Genomic DNA, 22,585 nt, shown 5'->3' on the forward strand with positions numbered 1-22,585 from the left:
CCAACTGGGACTAAAAACCATCATTTAGTTCCGGTTAGTGTTACCAACCCGGACTAAAGGTCCTCCAACCTTTAGTTTCGGTTGTCCAACTGGGACTAAAGGGTGACCTTTCAGTCCCGATTGGTGTCATAAACCAGGACTAAAGGTCTTCCACTCGGGACTAAAGGTTCCACACGGGTGAATTCAAAAGGAGAGCGACCAGGACTTTGTCACATGTGGTGTCTAGTTGAGTTGGTAACGCGCAATGCGAGGGGTCTTGAGTTCGTATCTCACGCACCGCAAGAAAGAGGTCTCCAGGATTTAAATTATTTTTTTAGTCCCGAGGATGGGCTTTAGTCCCCGTTGCGTGACCCGGGACTAAAGATCCCACCCTTTAGTCCCGGGTCCGCAATTCCGATTGGGAAACCGGGACTAAAGCCTGTTCCCTACCGGGATTGAAGCCCACCTATGTACTAGTGAATATAATATGTTTTTAGGTAACGATCTTCACCGTTGGCTTATGAGCATGTAAGGCTCAGATTTAACTAGATGGAAAAAAATCAAGGCAAGAGTGAATGCAGTATCGCCTGGGAACTCAAGCATCTGGTCATTAGGAAAAGTGTGGAACTTAACCTAATAGCCTGAACCCATATAGAATACGCTAGGGTCTATAACTGTGTCTGTGTGTTTGGTTTGAGGACCAAGTGGGTTGGGATGGATCCAACCTAGTTTTTTGGGATGGGATGAACCCATTTCGTGTTTGGTTTGAGGGTTGGAACCGTTCCAGTTTTTTTGTTTGGTATGTGGGATGGAGCGGGTTTGAATGAATGGGACTGTTAACTCCGTTAGTAACTATCCCACATGGGACCCACTTGTCAGCGACTCCACCTTTTCTTCCAGCTCCCGTCGCGAACTCACGACGCATCGCCCTACCACCACCGGCACGCCCCGCCCCGCACCGCGTCGTCCAGCCCCTGGTGGCCCGCCACGCCACCCCGCACCCCTACTGGCCCCGCCACGCTGCCCTGCCACCTCGCCCCAACGCCAGCGGCCCGCGAGACCCCTTCTTCTCCCCCAGGCCATGGATCCGCAAGCTCCTCCTCCTCCGCAACCGGTGTGGGCATCGCCGCAGGCTCCTCCTCCTCCGTGATGTGCGCAGCTCCTCCTCCTCCAACCAGTGTGTGAGCAGCTCCTCCAGTCCTTCTCCTCCGCGACCGACGTGGGCACCGCCGCGACTGCCGGGGCCGGGGCGAGCGCTGGGGACAGGGCTGGGCCGACACAGGGAGGGGCGGACATCAGCTCTGGGAGTGGCGAACGCCGGCGCTGGGGCCGGGGCCGGGAGCGTACGTGGACGCGGAGACGGAGGAGACGGCGTTGGAGTGGGTTCGCTCGGTCCCCTCTTTTTGGAGGAACTAGCTGAACCCGGATATTGAGGGAATATTCCCATTTGGGTTCAATCCATTCCACTCAATCTCCAATCCAAATAGCAGATCATCTGGGACAGACTCGGGATATCCCACTTGAACCCGCAAACCAAAGACACAGTAAAACGATGGAGCCAAACTCATATTATAGCCGAAAGGGTAACCAAGAATTCGGGTGAGAAATCAACCTGTTTCTAAATGAATCATTTTTTTGGTGGGTGTGTGGTGGTGGTGTTTGGGGTGTGTGTGTGGGTGTGGGGGGGGGGGCATTCTGATTTACAGCGTGTGTGACGCACCCAGTATACATGTCTGCAGGAAGATGGGCAAATACACATGATGTCTTTGATTTTATGTTCATGTGCTACTATACAATACAAGTAGTGCTTTCTCAATTTCGACTCTTATGAACAAGTAAAACATCCTTGTAAGCACTGGTCACATCTAACAAACTAGGCACGGCAAAACGGGATGGATGCTTATCGATCATCACGTTGTCGGCCTAGAGCACCCTGCCGTCCATCCCGTCGAGAAGACCCGACCACATCCCTTTCACCGGCGGCAGCTGCGCCACGAACGCTTGCCACGGCGGGTACCCCACGCCGCTGCCGCGGACGCGCCCGTCCATCCGGAGGGAGAGGTACCTGCAACGCAGCGTCGACATCCAATGGTAAGATAACAAGAAATTAAGAATAGATCATTCAATCACTGCGACATGGCAAGACTAAGATCTTCTTTTTAACGAATCAGCTTGGTGCCCATTTCGAATAGAGAAGAGAAGAGTTTAAAATTTTTACAAGAAATTAGACAAAATTGAAATCTTCAGAACAATGACGTTGGGAAACCAGGCGAGTTTCGAGGTGCTTACACGGGGGAATCAGATGGCACGCCGGCCAGCTTCTTTTGATCGTCTAACCATCTGCATCAGATGCAAGAAAGTGGTGATCAACGCGAGACTAATCAAGTTTATGGACAAAGGTGTTCTAAGCTGAGTGTGTTTAATTTCGTACTGCGCCCATTCAGTTATGTACACCGGCGTGAGCTGCCAGAGCCTCTTGCTCCTCCTGGCAACGTCCTCGTCGTCGTCGACGCCGTCCTCGCCGCTGCCGTCGAGCCGCAGCTCGGGCGTGCTGCCGTCCGTGGCGAAGGGCACCGCCAGCACGGCCCTCTCCGCGAGCTCCCTCAGGAACGGCTGGCTCCTGCGGAACGACTCGGCGACGAACTCCGCGGGGCCCGCCACGATGACGAGCCGCGCGGTGCCCCGCAGCTCGCTGAGCGTGAACGGCCTGCTGCTGCCCGCGCCGGCGCCGGCGCCGACGCGGAGCCTGAGCCTGGACAGGCGCTCCTCCCGCGCGAGCCTGGCCACCTGGGCGTCCTTGGCCTTGCTCTCGCGCGAGTAGAGGAAGGCGAAGAGCGAGACGGCCGCGACGTCGATGCCCAGGCCCTTGAGCGTGTCGGCCGCGCCCGCCGCCCGCGCGGGGTCGGACACGGACAGCGCCGGGAGGAGCCGCGCGAGCGCGATGAGCCCCCCCAGCGTGCCGCTGGCCATGAACGCGAGGTAGAAGAACATCCGCACCGACCGGAACGGGGAGAGCACCTCACTCCGTATATTCGCCATGGAGCTGCGACGACAACCGTAAGCCGGCCGGTTCACCGGACGATATAATAAGGACTCCAAACACAGACTCCAGAGCCGAGATTTGCTAGGCACAGAGTAGAAACAAGCTGGTGGCGGCGGCTACCTTACCTCGCTGCTGTCCGGAGTGGTGGGGGGAGGAGGGGAGGGCTTGTTTGCGGCGGAGCAGCGGACGCCGGCGCGGCATGCTCTGCTACAGGAGAGTGCTGGCTTGCGGGGAACTCGCCGGGAGATGGGAAGAGGGGCGCGTAACCGTAGGGCGTAGGGGACGGGGACGGGAAGGGTCGTCGCCATCTCGGGACGGCAGGCTTGCGTGCTTGCCTGCCTGCGGAGTGCAGTGCAGACCATAGCTCTTGTCCGCGTCTCGCTGAAGGATGGTGGTCCGCGTCTAACCGCTACTTGGTTTGTGGCGGCAACGGAAACAGCGAGGACGAGCCTTGGCCTTACGATCCACCCCTGCCTGTGCACCCGCACTTGCCATGGAGCTAATCTACTCGAGCTCCTTCTATGCCTGCTATTCAGGGAGAAAAGTTTCTAGGACTGTCTGCGTACCTCTTGACACATCTGGGTTGCCAAAATTTGTCGTTCTCTTTGAGGGCCTGTTCGGTTCCCAGGGAATTACGTTCTGGGACCGTTCCGGCTAGAAACGTTTATAATATTTGTATAGGGCAGTCTTCACCAGGAACCGTTCCTGGCAGGAACTATCGTAAACGAACGAGCCCTGGCACAGAATTGTTCCTTGATGACACACGTGTATATACGTTTACCTCCCTGATGTCTTGCCCATCAGATACCGGAGATACTCGGTACGTACGAAGGCCGGAGAGTATTTTGTATATGTACGCTTACACGACGACGACGACCCGTGACCCATGGCAAGACGACAAGAGTGTAGGGGATCCTGAAAGCCTAACAACGCCTCTAAGGAAACGACGCCAAAAACGCCGACAAGCTAGTCCAACAAGAAAGATTTTCACCTACAATTCCAGCACGATAGGAAAAGAGGTAGAGAGAGGATGCCTTCAAGAAGAGAGCGATATCAACAGATGTCATCGTCCATGCTTTTGCTCCGATCTCGTGCAACTTACCCACCGCTGCCCGCCGGAGCCCCCACAGAGGTAGCCTACCCCGAGGAAAAGCACCGGAGATACACGCGGGTGTCCCCGCTGACACCGAACGCCACCACACGCACTGCAAGCGTCCCTCCCGCACGTGAAGCCACGGGAAGACGCCCTCCACCCTAGCAACAAGGTAGAATGCAGCGAGGGACCAGCAGCAATTCCACCTGGCCGTCGCCCCGAGAAACACATGATAGGAAAGCACCGCAAGAATCCCACCAGAAAAGCTGCCCACCCCTAGATCCAACAAAGCCGGCCAGCAGCAAGCCGATCTAGCTAGCTCCACCACGAAACCGTCTCGAGCAAGGGGGGAGGAAGGTGACGGGGAGGAGAGGGCCGCGGATAGTAGAAACCCCAGCCGCCCATCCAGCCAATGACCCTACCCGTGCCAAGCAATACCAGCAGTAGCCCAAGCCATGCTTGGTCTCATGCGCCCAACAAGCACGGAGGCCGCTGCAGACGACAGCAGCCAACCCCAGCAGGATGACCCCACGGAAAACTAGCACGACACCATCACATACACCTTGTTCCCGAACTATACAACCGAAAAGAGGACACAATATGACATGAAATGGATGAGATGGCCAAATTAGTACTCCCTGAGTCCTAAATTAACTGTTGTTTTTTATTTCCATGTCATAAGTTTAATTAAATTTATAGAAAAATGTGTACAACATTTGTATCTTCAAATAAATTTATTATAAAAATAGATTTAACAATCTATCTAATGATATTAATTATGTACTATAAATATTAATATTTTTTATATAAAATTATACAAAGTTATTTCTCGGAAAGTGAAAACAACAGTTATTTTAGGACGGAGAGAGTATTTGATAGTTATTTTAGGACGGAGAGAGTATTTTGTTAGCGCGTAGGGCAACAAAACCATGTACTCCATTAAGAATTTGTAACATTTCGTTTACTTCCACTCTTCTCACGGACGCACTACGAAGAAAAACGATCGACCTGAAGAAAAGAATCCACAGAAGTTTTGCCATATTTCACAACTGGCCGGCAAACTGTCATCCAGCCAAGGAAAATGGGCCCAAAAAATCACTTCCATAACTGTTCTCCACTGAAACTACACTTTCCTTTCTTTGTACAGCGTATGTACCAAGTAGTACAAATGAAGCCACACTCATTAACACTCTCCACAAGCTACTAAAGAAAAAAATGAAAAAGGGTAAAGAGGGAATACATAATCACACAGGGCAAAAAACCAGGAGCTCTTGACAGATGGGGGGCGCTTGTTTATACTATACACATACACAAACAAATGACAAGAAAAACACCCTACCGAAGAAATGCTCATATAGACCACAAATAATAACAATGTTACAATCTCATTGGTTAGAATCGATTGGCTTGCCAGACCTCGCCTGTGAAATCCGGTTAGCGTAGATGGTTACTAGGCGGAGCTGCGTGCTGCTAAGCCCTTCCAAGTATGGAGCGAATGCTTTCCCAAGCATGATGTAGATATCCACCAGGCAGAACACAACAGTCTAGAGTAACAAGAATGACCAACGATTAGTTAGCCCTTGTTTAGTTCGCGAAATTTGGATTTTAGGGCTACTGTAGCACCTTCGTTTTTATTTGACAAATAGTGTCCAAGCATTGACTAATTAGGCTTAAAACGTTCGTCTTGCAATTTCCCACCAAACTGTGTAATTAGTTTTTCTTTTCATCTACATTTAATGCTCCATGCACGAGCCACAAACATTCGATGTGACAGGTACTGTAGCAACTTTTTGGATTTTGGGGTCCAACTAAAAGCTTACTAGAGGAATGTATTACGAAATTTCAAGATACAAAAAAAAGGTCAGTACACAATTGAAAGGTCGTGTACAGAATAAGCAAGGGAAATATGATGGTACTGACCTTTCGGACATCTGGACTTTGGTTGTTAAAAGCATCAAATAATGCTGGCAGAAATGTAGGCAACTGATCAATCAATTCCTCTTGGGAAAGGCGCCCAACAAGCTGCACAATTGTCACAAGAGAACAACTATCAACAATGTTTGTACAAGCCAAAGCAATCCTTAACACTAACAAACGAAATTTTAAGCAAATTTTGAAACAAATATTTTTTTCCATATTACTAGTTATTTCCTTTTTCCTCTCAAACAGTGCAGAAGAGCTGGCGTGTCATTTCATTAAGAGAGAGAGAAAGCACAGAGAGGCCAACTGGCCTACTACCAAACACCCTTGACTACAGATGCGCCAGACATAAGGACAAAATTCATTTAAACTAACATGATTTTCTCATACTATTAGTTCATTTTTCCTCCAGCCAGTGAACATGACACTCTTGAAAGTCACATTCAGAAGTTACAAAAAAATATATATATGTATTGTAAAAGTTCAGATTGATTAGCATCGATAGTGGCTAAAGCTTCGAAGAAAGAACACAATAGGGTAGTGCACAAGCAACTAAGGTATCCTAAAATGAAATAAGTGCAATGATGGTTTTTGGTGAACCAACAATAGCTAGTACGACAGTGTCAAGTCCATTTAAAAAAAGCAATATTGTCACCTCAAATTTAGAATTGAGATTGATACATTACAACATGATGCTCTCTGCACTAAATCATAGCTGTAACAGACATAGGCACTTCCTTTGTTAAATCACTATACAGTCTATGATATGCCATTCAAATTAGTGGGAAATGATCAGACAGCAATACCAACTGCAAATATGAGATACCTTTGTCAAACAGCTGATACACACGACAAGTATCTTCTCATCATCACTGACCAATAAAGGTACAATAATCTGCATAAGAACCAATGGCCTTTAACATCGAAGTATAATAAACTGGACAGAGTAGAAAGGGAAGCAACAATAGTACATAAGAGCAAAACTTTGTACATACAGCAAGACATCTGAAAGGATCATATTTTGCCCATAGAACATTTAAGCATTGGTTTGCCTCATTTGAAATCTGCATAGCAACGAAGAAATTTTAACACAATCAAGTCCGCAAATTACAATGGGTAAAATGAAGAAAGGTAATACCTTGGCCACTGCATCTTTGGTCACATGCAGGAGTTTTTCAAGAACAATCTCCATAGAGTCTTCAATTGAATCTTTCTGGGAGAAATATATTTGTAATGTAAAAAGGGAGAGTCGATCAACTACCTAATATTGTTATGCTCAAAAAAGGAGAAAACTCAGACCTGGTTGTTGAGCATCTCAGCAATCAAAGATAAAGCAAGCTCCCTCGTGGATGAATCAGAGTCATCTAATACCTCGAGCACAGCCGTTAAGATTTGATTGAAGTACTGTTTCAAGATTGAAAGGTCAACATCAGAAAGCAAACAATGATTGAAATCCACATCTAGATTACTTTGTACTTAATCTACGTGATTTACACCTCCAGTAGCCATAAAACAGAAAGCTCACTAGACAGAGAAAAAGGAAAAAACAACATAATATGAGAGAGGGAGGGAGCAAAATTCTTTCAAGACGAGGCACTTTTAGTTTCTATAGGTCCAAACTATCAGTAGTCATCGGCCTAGGTCATGCGGCGTATGGTAAGGTCCAATGGGAACTGGCAGGGGAGTGCAAACCTCCTACGAGGTCCAAAAGTGAGCAAGGTTCAGTGAAGTTCTAGTTCCACAGCAATGGGACAAGTGCTGAGATGGAGATTGCAGCAACAGTAACCTCATGAACCAGTGAGTGGAGTTTCAACTTTCGACCATCAGGTGCTATAACAGTATGATAGGAGTGCAAATAATGGGGTCTTCTAGAATAGCATGGAAGTGAAGTCACATAAATCCCTTTTCATGTTTAACACAAGTAATGTCCAATGAACCAGGAGCCCCATCCCACACCAATTCAAGTAGGGATGACTTTCCAGATGGGCAACAAAACAGTTCCTTCGTATCCATATGACTTTTTTTTCTTCTTTTTCTACCAACCTCCCTAAATAAGGCATTCCAACATTCAGCAATGGCAAACCAATGAAACTGCACGCCATGTCTCAGGCAGTGCTGAACTATTTGTTGCTAGATACAAAGAAGGAAGCAGGTCATGCCTCAAGCTACATGAAGGTTTCTTTGTTTCTGTTTGAAGAAAAGAGAATTTGGCTTCCAACAACAGACCAAACTCTATTACTCCCTCCGTTCCAAATTATAAGACGTTTTAACTTTTCTACATACAATGCTTTAACTATGTATCTAGACATAGTGTATATCTAAGTGCATAGCAAAAAGCTATGTATCTAGAAAAGCCAAAACGTCTTATAATCTGGAATGGATGGAGTAACAAACAAGCAAGTGGAGTACTAAACTATTAATAAGTTGTGTGTGTATATGAAAATAGATCAAAGGTTAGTATGAATGTAAAAGAAATATGTTCACCCAAACAACTTTTACATCACAACAATTTTTTCCCCAAAAGGAAAACTAAGTTTTACAACACAGTTTTTTTAGATATATATAGCCTGTTCGGTTGGTTGGTTCATATCGTTGCTGGTTTGTGAAGAAGTACTGCTGGCTGGTTTGTGTGAGAGAAAAATACTGTTCCGGCTGGAAATTTACGATCGTTTACGACAAGCCACAGCCAAACGAATAGGCTGATAAGCCACATGCAAACGTTCAGAAGATTTATAGATCAAACATATTTAGAACTCCCCTACTGTTCTCAATTCTCATAAAGGGCGTACCCAGTGCAAAGAGCTCCCGCTCCGTGCGGGGTCTGGGGAAGGGTGTCAGTGGCAAGCCTTACCCTCGCCTGTGCAATGCGAGGAGACCGCGACTCGAACCCAGGGACCTTCCGGTCACAGGCGGTAAGACTCTACCGCTTGCACTAGGCCCACCCTTCTTCTCAATTCTCATAAGGACGTACCCAGTGCAGAGAGCTCCCGCTCTGTGCGGGGTCTGGGGAAGGGTGTCAGTGGCAAGCCTTACCCTCACCTGTGCAATGCGAAGAGACTTCTCAATTCTCATAAAGAAGATTAAAATGCTTCATCATGGAATTAAAACAGAAGATGGTCCAGTAGAAAAAACAAACTCAGAAACCAAGAAGGAAAATAAGTGTGGTTATCGTAAGGAATATTTAGTAAGATAATCATCAGGTGGCAAACCTTTGCCCAGATGGAGCTGTTGTTATCAAGGGAAGCATCAATCCAACTGTTGCAATGCTTCCCGCTTTTCCGAGCTTGAAACTTCAGTGTCATTGCTTATCTATAAAGTTGAGACTCATAAGTTAAAATAATAAACACAAATTCTAGGTAAGAAGAGAGACACAGTCACGGGTCAGGGTGTCAGTGAAAGATTTCCATTAATACCTGATGGAGAAGTTGTGGTATGCTCAGGCTGTTGTCTGTTTGAAGGCTGGTCTTTATAGAACTAAGATTCACAATCATATCACCCTCTTGAACACTTTCTTCGGTGGTTGAACCAACAGTATTATGCCCATCAGAAGTAAGAAACCGGCTGAAATCTAACCGAGGAGTACCGGTAGCAGTTTCACCATCTAAGGAGGCATCAGTTTTTTCAGGGTAGTTTGTCCAAGAGCGAGCAGCTTCCACAACTGAGTTACTGTTAGTCTTTGGTTCTCTACTTCTAGTTAAATGAACTTCAGCTCCTGTAGATGACTCCAAACTTTGAATAGCATGATCCATGCTCAAATCAGAAGCTGTTCGACCTATAGAGACATTATGCAGCACTGGTTCTTGCATTGAATTGATCTTCTTTCCCCCTTCAGCATCAAGGGAACTAGAAGAAAACCGCCCAAATGGATAGCTGTTCTTGGATGTCAGTGCATAGCCATCCTCCGAACCAAAATCCGCCTGGTCATAAGATTTGGGGCGTGGACGTTCTTTCTTACTCTGCAAGTAGTTCACCAGATCAACCTCAATACGAGGGGTTTTGATCTTCAGGGCTCTCCTCAAGAGGTTTTGATCTTCAACTGACAAACTGAGAATAAAATTTAGCACTGCTGTTGAATCAAAGTGAGAATAAACAGATATGATACCAGAAATAGATGCCTCCTTCAATTTTGCATTCTTTTCATTTACCAAAGGTGCCAATTTTGAAAGCCATAGTTTAAGAAAGCCACTGTTACTATAACCATCAGAGTCAACAGTGTACTTGCTGAATGATTTATTTGCAAACTCAAGAACAGCCAATTTTGCCTTTGGGGACCTCTGTTCATCTAATGATCGTACTAGCGCAGGTAGCAACATATCAATAGCATATGTTCGACCAACAATCTCCAATGTTACGGAGCATGGTTTTTTCACCAACTCTTTTGGATCAATAAGCCGTGAAAATACATATGGTAGAATTCGCTCGACATAACTTTCAAATAGCTTCTTGCAGGCTGGGATAATCTCTGCAAGTGCAGAGAAGGCTGCCTGTGCAACCTTATGGTGAGGATCATCCAAATGACGGAAAAATAGCTTCATAACCTTCTCAAAATTTTGAGTAATTTCTTGAATGCCTTTCTGGCCTTGTTTCAATAAATTCCGAATAAACTCAAAAGCTGAAACTCTTGCTACCCAGTCAGAACTAGGGCTGAGACCCTCAGAAAGTGCATCATTTAGAGAAGCCAGAGAATCTGTATAGCCAGACACATCACCTGATGGTACATGGCTATCATCAAAGCTGTGTCTGCCACTTGCAGAAGCCCTTGACATTACTTGCTTCCTTAGAAGAGGTCTCTGGAAATTTGGGACATGGTTGTTATGTGAATCTCTGTGGCTGGAATCCCTATAAGATATATCAACATAGTTTCTCTCCAAATGCATTTGAGGGATTCGCCTAGTTGAACGGATATCATAGCTCTCATCCATGCGGCCTCCTTCTTGAAGCCTCTCCGAAGATCTTCTTGAGTAAGGCAATGATAAGCCAGACATGGACTCAGATGACATATTACTCAAATATGGTGACCTTGACCGTTCTTTGGTGGGCAAGTGTGTTGTCATCGTATCCAATAAGCGGGAACCACCATTTCGTGAACTAGGTGGGATGGTAGGAAGGGATGAGTCCAACAGTGCTGAGTTCTGCAATGACAGAACATTTGATGCTGGTGCTGCAAGCGGCACAGGAGGATCACGAGATGATGGAGGATCAACTCCTGCACTAGGATTAAAAAGGTAAATAAGAAATTAAAACTTTTATAGTATCAACGGAAAAAAACAGAATCAGTAAAATTGTTCTCCGATGCATAAAAAATGCTGCCGTTTTTTCTTCATTTTTGAAAAGGCATGTAATTCTCATTTTGTTGCATATAATATAAAGTGTCAAAGCAAATTTATTTATCTTTTTTCTTATTTGCCCTTATTTATCACATCTTCTCCCTACATATTTACAAGTAATAATGTTCTCATTAACCAAATTTTACTAATCCTACAACATTAAAATAGAGTGGCGTAATCATTTTATCTCTTCACTGTCTCGGTTCCAAAGAACCATTTAGATAACCAATGTACAAACTGAAAATACAGGAGGGAGTATAGCATGAAAAGAGTAATTGAATTTCTTAATAAAAATGACAACTAAGCAGTTTAAAGAATACCAAGATCCAAGCTTGTTGAGCGCGCTGCAGAGAAATTTTGCCCTGACATGCTGACACCTTTCAGCAAACTTTCAATGGCAGAAACTTTTTCTTTGCTGGAGCTAAGCACACTCTCCAGGCTTCTCTCAGAACTTCTGCCAATCGTCTTTGACTGTGATAACCGAAGATTATTTGATGGAAAAGATGAATCTGAAGAAATAGCTGCACTCTTGTCCATTGCAACAATAGCCGAAGTACCATATCCAGGTACATGTGTACCACTTGAATGAGAGGAAGCACGTGAAGGCTGCACGACCCTATCACGCAATGAGGGAGAAGCATACCTTTTGTGCACACCACCATCTTCATCATTTATTATCTGCATTTTTTTCTCCAATTAAAGAATGCAATGCAGGTATTTGTCTATCTGGAAATAGGAACTTAAGAGGAGGAAGAGCACAGAATGGCATACCCTCTGTATCGCAGGATCAAATGACATAAAAAGACGGCGTGAGCGCTCAGGCCATGTCTTTGCAAACATTCTATAGCAAGTTCTTGCAGTTGCACGAACCTAGAGTTGAGAAAATACAATCAAACACAAAATAATGTACGAACTAAATCAATGATCCCAAGAAATGTGCAGTTCCTCACAAAACTAGTAGAAAAGAGAACAGCATAATTTTCTTTGTGGAGCAAATTACATCCTTCATTAATCAAAGAGAGTGTAGAACCACATTTATTAACCATATAAACAGCTCGAACATTGACTTGGGAACTGCCTTTTGCTACATTATTCTCCCCAGAAGGCTAGAACCCTTATTTTCCTTTCTTGTCGCATGCAAGACCAACAAGGTCTGTCTGGTCAAACAGGACAGAAGGAATGACGCATACATGTTTGTGGGTGTGCATGAGCAGAAATATTAATTTTCAACCAAGTTCTGAGTATCTGATCACTGTGTTTGTTTATTTCACAATATTGTTTGTTGTTGTGCTAAGCAAATTTTAAAAAAAAGGACAGACCCAGTGCTAGCGGCTCCCACATGAGTGGGGTCTGGGGAAGGAATAACCGAGGCAAGCGTTACCCCTGCATTTTGTAGAGAGGCTGCATCGAACCCAGGACCTTTGGCTCAGTGGGAAGGCTTCTCACCACTGCGCCAGGCCTGTCCTTCTATGTGCCAAGAAATTTAATTTTTTTTCATGGAATTTGTCAGCACGTCTGCAGGCAGGGTGCAAATCATGACACAATAGAAAGGAAGAGTCAAGGGTGTGGAGTAAGGAATAAAGAATAATAATTCAATTTTGGACAAATGGCTTCATTTCAGTGCAAAAACGAACGTGACATGATATGCAACACAGGACAGAAAATTGATCCTACCTCGCTCATCGCATCTGCTACACAGCATTTTATCATATCCTCATATAAATCAGCTGAACGTTGTATTTCTGGGGCATCAGCCCAATACTCCAGTACCAGCAGTGCATACTCACAGCACCTGGGATAGTGGGAAGTAAACTTGAAAAGCTGGAAAGAAAATAGCCAATGGACAATGTGAAAACAGCCAAACATGTTTACCTTGCACGGAGGATTGCACTTCGGTCATTCTTTGCTGTGTCAACTATGCGAGGAAGAATCCTAGCAACCTTGCAATTCCGCAGGATCTGCAAAATAATCCACGTTAGCAAAGAGGTGAAATAAATGGCATCCATTCAGAACAAACATATAAATGACTTACAGTTTTTATACATGTATCTGCAGATTCAGCGATTACAAGCACTGTTATGACAACAAGCTTAAAAAGCATCTGAAAAATCCATACACATGTTAGGTTTGTTTCAAAATGTGTATGGGAGGATAGAAAATTGCTCATGAAATTACCGGGATGAATTGGTCAGCACATGGCTCAAAATCACCGAGGAGTTCTTTGGATAGTATATTAAGTAGGTGGCATGCCTGGGTATAAAAACATGAGTGAGAAATCTTTCAACTTGAAAAAAAAAATCCAACATGCCAGGTATGCAATTCACCTTGGGGAATAGAAAAGGCAAAGTAACAGATTTTAAAGAAAAATAATCTGTACAAAAAGAAAGATGGATAAATGGCAACTGATAATACCTGTTTAACAATAGTAGAACGTCGATCAGACAGCTGAGTAGACAATGGAGGAACCAGTTGCTTCAAGAGCATAAGGAATGATGGATAATAGATCGCACCTGTCAAATGTCACAACAGAGTAAAACTTAAATTTTTTTTTGAGGCATGCAATATCATACTAGCAATGACAATTGATAGAGCTCCCAATGATAAAGATTCAGTGACAAATTCATGTTTCGTAATTGGATGACGATACTTTTTCCCCGATCTTGAATCAAACAGAATATTAAGATTCAACTCTGATTACATCCCCTTTACAGTGAAGGTTAAATCCTCAAAACTGCAAGTTCCACTATGAAGTAGGAACGGATCTTGTATTCACCAATATTTACTACAAAATATGGATGTTTAGTGCATTAAGGCTACCCCATCATTCTAAATATGGAATTCCTATTTGTCTATCCTTTGGTGGTCATTCCAAAAGCTTAAATATGTGCAGTTGAAAAGAAATAAGGAAAACGACTCTGAATTTTTTCTGTTCTAGCCTGCCCAGCAATAAGGCTTACTTTTCTGGCCATATAAATGCTTTCTAAACTTTGCAGCCAAGACATATCACAGATTCACAGTATATTCTCTGTAGCCATACTCATGGCCTAGTAATATTGCATAAAGCATTATTAGGAATAATGATATGGATGCAGAAAATCAACCTCCATAAACCAAGGCTTCAATCCTTTGCATGGCAGCAATACGTAAAGACCAATCCTTTTCTGGAACAAGGGTAGCCGCGATCTTCTCAAACTCCCGAAGTAATTCTTTCTCAGAATGAACTTTTACTGGTTCCACAGTTTTTTCTGTAACATCGGTGTCACCTGAAATTGCACATCAGAAATGTTGTATACTTGTATATGTGGCAGGGGGTTAACTATCAGAACACACAAACTGAACAAGCATAACTTGAGATGCAGATGGCAACATGTCTAGTGTCAATAGGAAAACTAATTTCACAGAAAATATCAAAGATCTTGTGATAGGATGCATGCCCCCATAAAATTCAGGAAAAACAGCCCAACTAAAGGAGTCACGCCCATGCTATGTTACAAATTAAGAGAATATGATTTGTTCTGGAATACATATTGGAATAAATTATCACAACAGTGAACAAAGTGGCTGTGAGCCCAGGGCGTATAGGTGGTGCAGTGCTTAGAATGTTTCGTTATCACCAGAATCCTTGGCCTTTTAGTTCGGATGTGTTCAAAAAGGCTGAAAAGCTGGCGTGCTCGTGCCAAAAAGGAATGGTGTCTTTTTAGTTCGGATGTGCTCCTAGGTGATACGTCGGTGAGCTGGGGCTTTTGGCGATTCGTGCCTATACTGGACTGATGGAGTGGTATCTAGTTTGATTGGTTCATAAAACGCACGGGCATAATCCTAGTTCATATCCTCATGTGCGAAATACAAAATTTCATGAAATGTAGACATTACCTCCAAATAGTGTACTTTCCCTTGGTATGCTTTTTGTCCTTGGGCTGCCTCTTTTCGGATTAGCACTAACAGATCTAGATTCTACAGCCTTATACTGCATTGCTGTATCAGATGATCGAACCTTTGGTTCTATTTTATCCAACCTTGAATTTATTTCTTTTAGCTGCAGGCACCAAACAATACAGATTAGGGTAATCTCGCTTTGTTGATTTGCAGACATTAAAAACAAGAGAACATAATATCATGTAAAGCATGAAATTGCTAGCCCAAATATTAAAAGGAAGTTTTAGCAATAAAAGTACCATGTAAGAAGGCAGATTATGGCGCTGCAACTCTTCATGAAATTGTGACCCCATGTGCTTGTACATCTCCTGTAGTGAAAAAAATGAAGGCTTACTAGAAACACTTTATGCTGCCTAGATAACAGGCGTGTGTCCCAGCTAATCAGTGTGAACAGTTTTGATGAAATACAAATAGATGAATCTGAGTACATGAACAGTTTTGATGAAATACAAATAGATGAATCTGAGTACAAGGGACTAAAGCAATTCAACTAGAAGCAAAAGAGCTTGGAGCTACATTGAATGTTGCTATAAAAGATGATTCAGTCTCTCCAGCTTGCAAATGTGGGATGGAACTATTGGGAAATTAAACAAGATCAGTAGAAATGGAGAGCATACAGTCAAAAACAAAGCATAAAATCATGGGTGGTGGGAAAAAAAAGTGTCAGATGAAGCAGGTCTATACACTATACAGTATGGAATATGGAATCAACTAACCTCAATACAAGAGATAGCAGCTTCTCGAACACTTTGGTTCGAATCATTCATCAATTGCAGGACCTGCACCAGACTGAAAATCTTAGGGCTTCTGGATATAGCATAAGTGTGGAACATACAGAAGGATATAAATTTGGATATGAATAAAAAGAATAAACAACAACCATCTGAAAGTGTTGGCTTACAGGAGAAAGCAAAACTCGTTGCAAGGAAATCTCTGTAGAAGCAAATAGCCCAACTGCAGTTGCCACTGTACGTACAAACTCTTCCCGCACCCTCCAACTCTTATGAGTCCATGCATAACTACCAGCTCTTTCAACTATGATTGTTGGTGAAGAAACCTGAGCGTTGAACAAAATCAAAATATTGCAAGATAATAGTCCTAAACTTTAGAACACGCCAAACATGATTGGCTTGAATGCTTTGATAGTGGAAGGATGGAAGTACATATGTAACATGGTTTAACAATAGTGTCTTAATGGCCCTGTTTGGTACAGCTTATATGGGAAGCGCTTCCCAGATAAGCTGCACAAATAGTGTAAAAGCAGCGGTCAAAATAAGCTGGTCTGATCCAGCTTCTGCTTTTTAGTACAAATGGGAGCGGTGGGAATAAGCGTGGCTACTGGCTAGAATAAGCTAGTGAAAAGCGTGGCGTTTGGCTGTTGATTTCAACTTATTTTGGCCATAAGCAGCTTATAGTGAGCGTCTACGATTTTTTGAAAAAGATTCGAAAAAAGAAAGTAAGTAGAATTAGATTCAAGATAAAAGAAAAAAAGGTTTTAGTAATTAGTAAAGAAATGTGGATGAATACTTGCTCTTTTCTCGATTTTAGATCGGATTTTTTGGCGGCATAATGGGAGCGGTGGGAATAAGCGTGGCTACTAGCTAGAATAAGCTAGTGAAAAGCGTGGCGTTTGGCTGTTGATTTCAACTTATTTTGGCCATAAGCAGCTTATAGTGAGCGTCTACGTTGTACTGTATAATTCTAAAAAAAACGTCCAATACTGCATAAAGCACTGACTAGTAAAAAAAAGCATCAGAATTTAGAAGTCGTTTTCATTACAAACAGCCAAAGATTGAAGCGCTGAGTCATTTATGAAAAAACACAGCTCCAAAAGACATCCTAGTTCTAATGGTAAAAGGTAAAAAACAATAAAAGAATTATCTTTAGAAGCCCTAGTATCATATTGCATACAGGGAAGCAGCTAAGTCTTTACTTGAATCCCAAATTTATCTTTGTTTGCTACTACTAAAACCACAGAAGAATAAGATATGCCACTGGAAGCTCAACTTAGGAACAATACTCGAGCCCAAGAGCACACGATTCCTACAAAAAGTTAGCCTATTGATTCATTTAAATGTTATGCCTATCAATCTAGAGGCTTTTACTTGTGTGCCATTATAAAAGTTGGTAATTACCCACAAGCCATTAAAAAAATTGAGTTCTCATGGGTGCCATTGCTCTGAACTCTTTTGCCCTCCACGCCACTTCTGTCAGATTTGGCTCTAACGGTGTCAAACTGCGGGTGTGAAAAGTCGAAAATACCCTCAGGTCTAAATATGCAATTAATTTTTTTAGCATCTTAATGATCTCAAATGAAAAAACTCAAAACTAGAAAGTTTATTTTTATAAAAACTATCTTCATTTGATTCCGTACAAAAAATGTGATTTTTCTAAGACATTAATAATATCAAATCATATATTTTTTGTACAGAATTAAATGAAGATAATTTTTATACAAAAATTGTAGATATTGTCGAGATCTACAACTTTCTAGTTTTGAGTTTTTTCATTTAAGGTCATTAAGATGCCCAAAAAAATTAATTGCATATTCAGACCTGAGGGTATTTTGGACTTTTCACAACCGCGGTTTGACATAAATCTGACGGAAGTGGCGTGGTGGGCAAAAGAGTTGAACTCAACTTTTTTAATGGCTTGTAGATAATTACCAACTTTTATAATGGCACACAGGTAAAAGCCTCATCAATCTATCATGGTCAGCCGAATAGACCTTTGGATTTCCCACTTCAGCACGACTATGCAACTTCTACATCTACCGTGCCCCACCCGACCTACCAAAAAGAACAAGCCCCAAATCTCCAACCTGCTCCAGCTCGACCTCCTAGCTCGAATTCACAACTTAATCTAGCTTCCCAGCTACATGCATTTCCCGGAGAGAGACGACAGGCCCCCTGAGAGCGCCGACGACGAAGGGAGCTCACTCACCTCCATCAGCGTGATGAGGAGCTGCCGCGCGGCGTCGCGCACGGGCTGCTTGCCGTCGCCGAGGCGCTCGACGGCGGCCGGGACGAGGGCGTTGAGGTGGATCTTGAAGTGCTCGCCGGCGACGACAGCGGCGGCGGAGAGCGCCTGGAGGCCGCCCTGGGCGATGCGGAAGTTGGCGTCCCGCGTCAGATCCATGCAGGTGTCCACCAGCGCGGTGACCTCGGCCGCCGCCAGCCCGCGGCGCGCCGCGGCGTCGAGCGCCTCGTGCAGCCGCTCGACCCCCGCCAGGCGCTCCTTGGTGTCCTTGGCGCGCGCCGCCTCCAGCGCCGCCTCCATTCCCTCCGCGCGCTCGGGGGGGCTCCGGCGGCCCCGCCACGGGGGAGAGCTCTAGGGTTCGGTTCCGGGCCGCGGGACCGGCGGCGTGGCGGGCAGGAGGTGTGGCCGGATCTGAGGAGGGAGGTGTAGGGGGGAGGAGAGGTGGGGGAGTGACAGAGAGCGCACACAGCGAGACGAACACCAGAGGCTAGGGTGGTTGGGGGCTTTAGGTGGCTTTGTGCAGTTAGCCCCCTGATGTTTTGTATCCTTTGCACCGGAGGGGCCTTTGCGTACAAGCCTCCGTATGAACTTTGGATTGAACGATGGACCCCACTGGGCAGAAGGAAACTGGGCCAAAAGCTGGTGGCGCGTGGAAATTCTGGCCGCATTTTAAACGGTTCTTTCCTTTTTTTTTCCACAGTCTGAGCTGAGCAGCACGAGGAATTGTTAAGTTTTCCAGTTTCTCTGCTTCAAAAAAAAAGTTTTCCACTTTCTCTTTTGGATTTGGAATGGCTCTGTATTAGCTTGGCGACAACGTTACAATGCGATACGATCCAAACAATCCATCCATACCCTTGTCATGCAAGGTAACAAGGCGTGGGAAAAGATCGCAATCCATTCCAAATCATGTCCACCACCATGATGCGTGTGGGCTGCCTGTCTCCTGCAGCTGCTGATTCGTTCGAGTGCAGCATCATTCCGGGCTTGAGTGACATTGTCACGGCAGCAGGATTTCAGTCACAGCTGATGTATACTGGTATGCTAATATATCTGTAAAATCTGGGGGGGGAAGTATGTAGTATTATCACATCCAATCTTTTCGTTGGTGCTCTAGGGAACACTGTCAGTGAGAGCAAATAAGACGGCGCCATGTCATCATATCTTATCTCCATTCATTCATCATCGGATATATATCACGGACCAAGGAGAGCCATGTTAGGAGACGACGAAATTTTCAGTTCATCCGTCCGAGCGCTGCTGCACTTGTCTCTGCAGAAGCGATGCCACTGCCAGCCGGATGATGCGCGCACTCGCACCAGCACCAACCAACTGCGGCGACGTTACGCCTCAACCAATCCGGCGATCCCCTGGCCTCCGGACGCCACTTCGCTGTCTTGGTTTCCGTCACACGAATTCCGTTCGCCTTCCGGCTCCGGGGGAACACAACAGCCACGAGGAGCAGGGAAACCGGTGGAATTCCATCCAGCTTCTATTCTCGGCGCTGACGGCTCTGCGCCTTCGCTCTAGGATGGCGTAGCCTGCAGGTGCAGGGTCCTGACGTCAGGTGGATCCTGTCGCGTAGGGACAGCAATGCCCAAAGACAAAAAGTGTCAGGAGTCGGTGTGCTACAGAGCTACAGTACTGACCGGTCCTGGGATGATTAGCGCCTCGCCGATTCTTCTCATCATAATTGACGATTTCATACGCCGTCTTTTCTTCTCACCCCCTTGATGTTACTGTTAGTTAATTCGTTAGGAGAGAAAAATATTATTAGTTGACTAAAAAAAATACGACTTATAGATCAAACGAAAAGACGTAGACTGCCAGTACCGTACTCCGTAGTAACCGCACAAAAGTTGGGGTAAGTACATCATCCTCATCCAAAATCCAAATCCTTTGCTGAAAGCTTACGACGACTTGAAGGCAGGCAAGCCACGTACAGGCTGGCAGACGCAGAGCCTTGAAAACGCTTTCCATTCGTCGCTTAGTAGGTGCTTAGCCTTGTCCATGAACAATGATACTAAGGGTGCGTTTAGATCCAAAAAATTTTGGATTTTGGCTCACTGTAGCATTTCGTTTGTATTTGATAATTAGTGTCTAATTATGGACTAATTAGGTTCAAAAGTTTCGTCTCACGATTTCTCGACCAACTGTGTAATTAGTTTTTTTTTCGTCTACATTTAGTACTCCATGCATGTGCCGCAAGATTCGATGTGACAGTTATTATGCAAAATTTTTTGGCAACTAAACGGGGCCTAATCTTTTGGAGCCTGACAGAAAGAGGCCAGAGCCAGCATCATCTGACCTCTCATCGCCTCTCGACTTTTTGCTAATAGTGGGGCTCTCGTGCTGCCGCACGCCATCGATCCATCGGCCGTCTGCCCATCTCCTTTTCCACTTTCACCCCCGAGAGCAGAGCACGAGGTCACAGTCTGGACTCCGCAGGAGAGGCGCAACCATGCACTGATGCACATCACGTCTTGCCTTCCTTGCTCTCGGCCGTCGTCGGCATCGCTGGAATGCACCATGCCTGCCGAGTGCACGTGACGGCTTTGGCTCTTGCTCACCGCCATCGGCATCGGCGGACTGGACTGGAGCATCGGTGGACTGGACTGGACTGGACTGGGCTGAACTGAACTGGACCTCGGGTGGGTCAACAACGCCTTGGACCCTCGGCGATCAGCGCTCAGAGACCCTCGGCGATCAGTGCTCCAGAGACATGGGCTCTTTCGGTAGGCAGAATTTTAACTAAAATTAACTAAAAATATTATTTTAGTTAAATTGTTGTGAGAGAAAAATACTATTATGACTGAAAAAAAAAACCGAACAAATCAAATATGGAGTAAGTCGAACGAGACCATAGTACGTATAGACAGGGCTAAGCCTCCTATCTCTTGGTGACTCACTGCGTGAGAAAACGAAGGCATGCTTCTTTGAAACAAATAATTTAGGAAATACAGAAATAGCAAAAAAAACATAGAATCCAAACACCCTAGCATTTGAAATCATGCAGGATTTCAGGAAAAAATGAGAAAATGTCTTTCGAAGCAACATAGGAGAAACATATAGCAAACAAAACACAATGAGATTAGAGCTGAGGCCTTTCTTAACGTAGGGACCTCACGGGATCCAAATAGCAGCTTGGAATGATTTGTTTTCCATGCATTGTTGACCTCCATTTAACCCAAGAACAAGGTGTATTTTATCGGAATTTACATCCAAATGGACATTACTCGATGAAATCTCATTATCTAGCTCTAATCAATATTGGTATCACTAATGTAAACAAGCGCTCATGGAAATTAAAGGACCCCTTTAAAATTCAAGATGTTTCTATGGTGCCTACGTGCACGAGTTATTTCAACCAAAGATAATCTAGCAAAACATAATTGGCAAGAAATTAAAACATGTAGCTTTTGTCATGAAGATGAGACAAGTAGGCGCTATTGATAGTTAGCACATTTAGTCTAGGCTATAACCCAGGCGGCATCTGGATTAGCTAAAGCTCATAGTGCGCCACATGTTCAGCAGCTGGTTAGAGAGGCATTAGTGACAATCTAAGGGTCTGTTTGGTAGATGATTCTTACCCTATATGGAAGCTGATTTTTTTAGAGAAGTGATTCTGTCACTGAAATTGATTCTTTTTTTCTTTAGCATAAACTCTCAAAATCACGCTGGAGAATCACTTCACAAATCAGGAGAAGCTATTTTTCCAGCTCTCAGCCTCTTAGTTCATTTTAGAGAATCACTTCACAAAATCAACAGAGAATCACTTCTCTCTGAAAAATTGTTTAGCAAAGCTGTTGAATTCAGCAGAGAATTAACTCTGGGAGCTCTGTCAAACATGACCTAAAGCCTTTAGTTTTGCTAGGGCCAGAAGACGCATTTTGGTCATTATGGTTAAGTATATGGCATTTTCTAATTGTAGGTTATCTACTCAATTATCCATTTGTGGGGGGTACAACCCCGGATACCCACGGCGGAACACATGGGCTGCGCCCCCAGGGGCGGCCCAGCCCACAAGATGAAGTCTTGCGGGGCACGACGCTGCTCGGCGTCTCCCGCAAGACACCAGGAAGATATCCTGAAGATACTATGAGATCTGTTAGGATACGTATGATCCCATGATTTCTGTAATCTGTTATTACTTTCCGGTTATCTCTTAGATTTAACCGACTTGTAACCCTGCCCCCGGACTATATAAGACGGGCAGAGACCCCCTCCAAACACACGCAATATCATACAATAGTCAATACAATCCAACATACCACAGGAGTAAGGTATTATGTCATATTGACGGCCTGAACC

At 44.6% G+C, this 22,585-nt stretch overlaps 1 protein-coding gene and 1 pseudogene across 2 annotated transcripts; both read right to left on the reverse strand.

The window, feature by feature from the left end:
* Positions 1-1,723: 1,723 nt before the first annotated feature.
* Positions 1,724-3,496, reverse strand: LOC136497109 (protein LOW PSII ACCUMULATION 1, chloroplastic-like). 2 transcript variants are annotated; one of them, XM_066492891.1, is made up of 4 exons: positions 3,143-3,496; positions 2,411-3,022; positions 2,269-2,319; positions 1,724-2,044 (listed from the first exon to the last, which is right to left on the reverse strand). In XM_066492891.1, the coding sequence occupies exons 1-4, from the start codon at positions 3,382-3,384 to the stop codon at positions 1,903-1,905; spliced, it is 1,047 nt and encodes a 348-aa protein (XP_066348988.1). In that variant the 5' UTR covers positions 3,385-3,496; the 3' UTR covers positions 1,724-1,902. The 2 variants fall into 2 exon arrangements, with proteins under 2 accessions (XP_066348988.1, XP_066348989.1); XM_066492892.1 differs by having other exon boundaries at positions 3,148-3,420.
* A 1,718-nt stretch (positions 3,497-5,214) lies between these two features.
* Positions 5,215-18,774, reverse strand: LOC136496524 (CLIP-associated protein-like; annotated as a pseudogene).
* Between the last annotated feature and the right edge of the window lie 3,811 nt (positions 18,775-22,585).

The sequence above is a fragment of the Miscanthus floridulus genome, chromosome 12 (genome assembly GCF_019320115.1).
Source record: "Miscanthus floridulus cultivar M001 chromosome 12, ASM1932011v1, whole genome shotgun sequence".
Lineage (NCBI taxonomy): Eukaryota > Viridiplantae > Streptophyta > Magnoliopsida > Poales > Poaceae > Miscanthus > Miscanthus floridulus.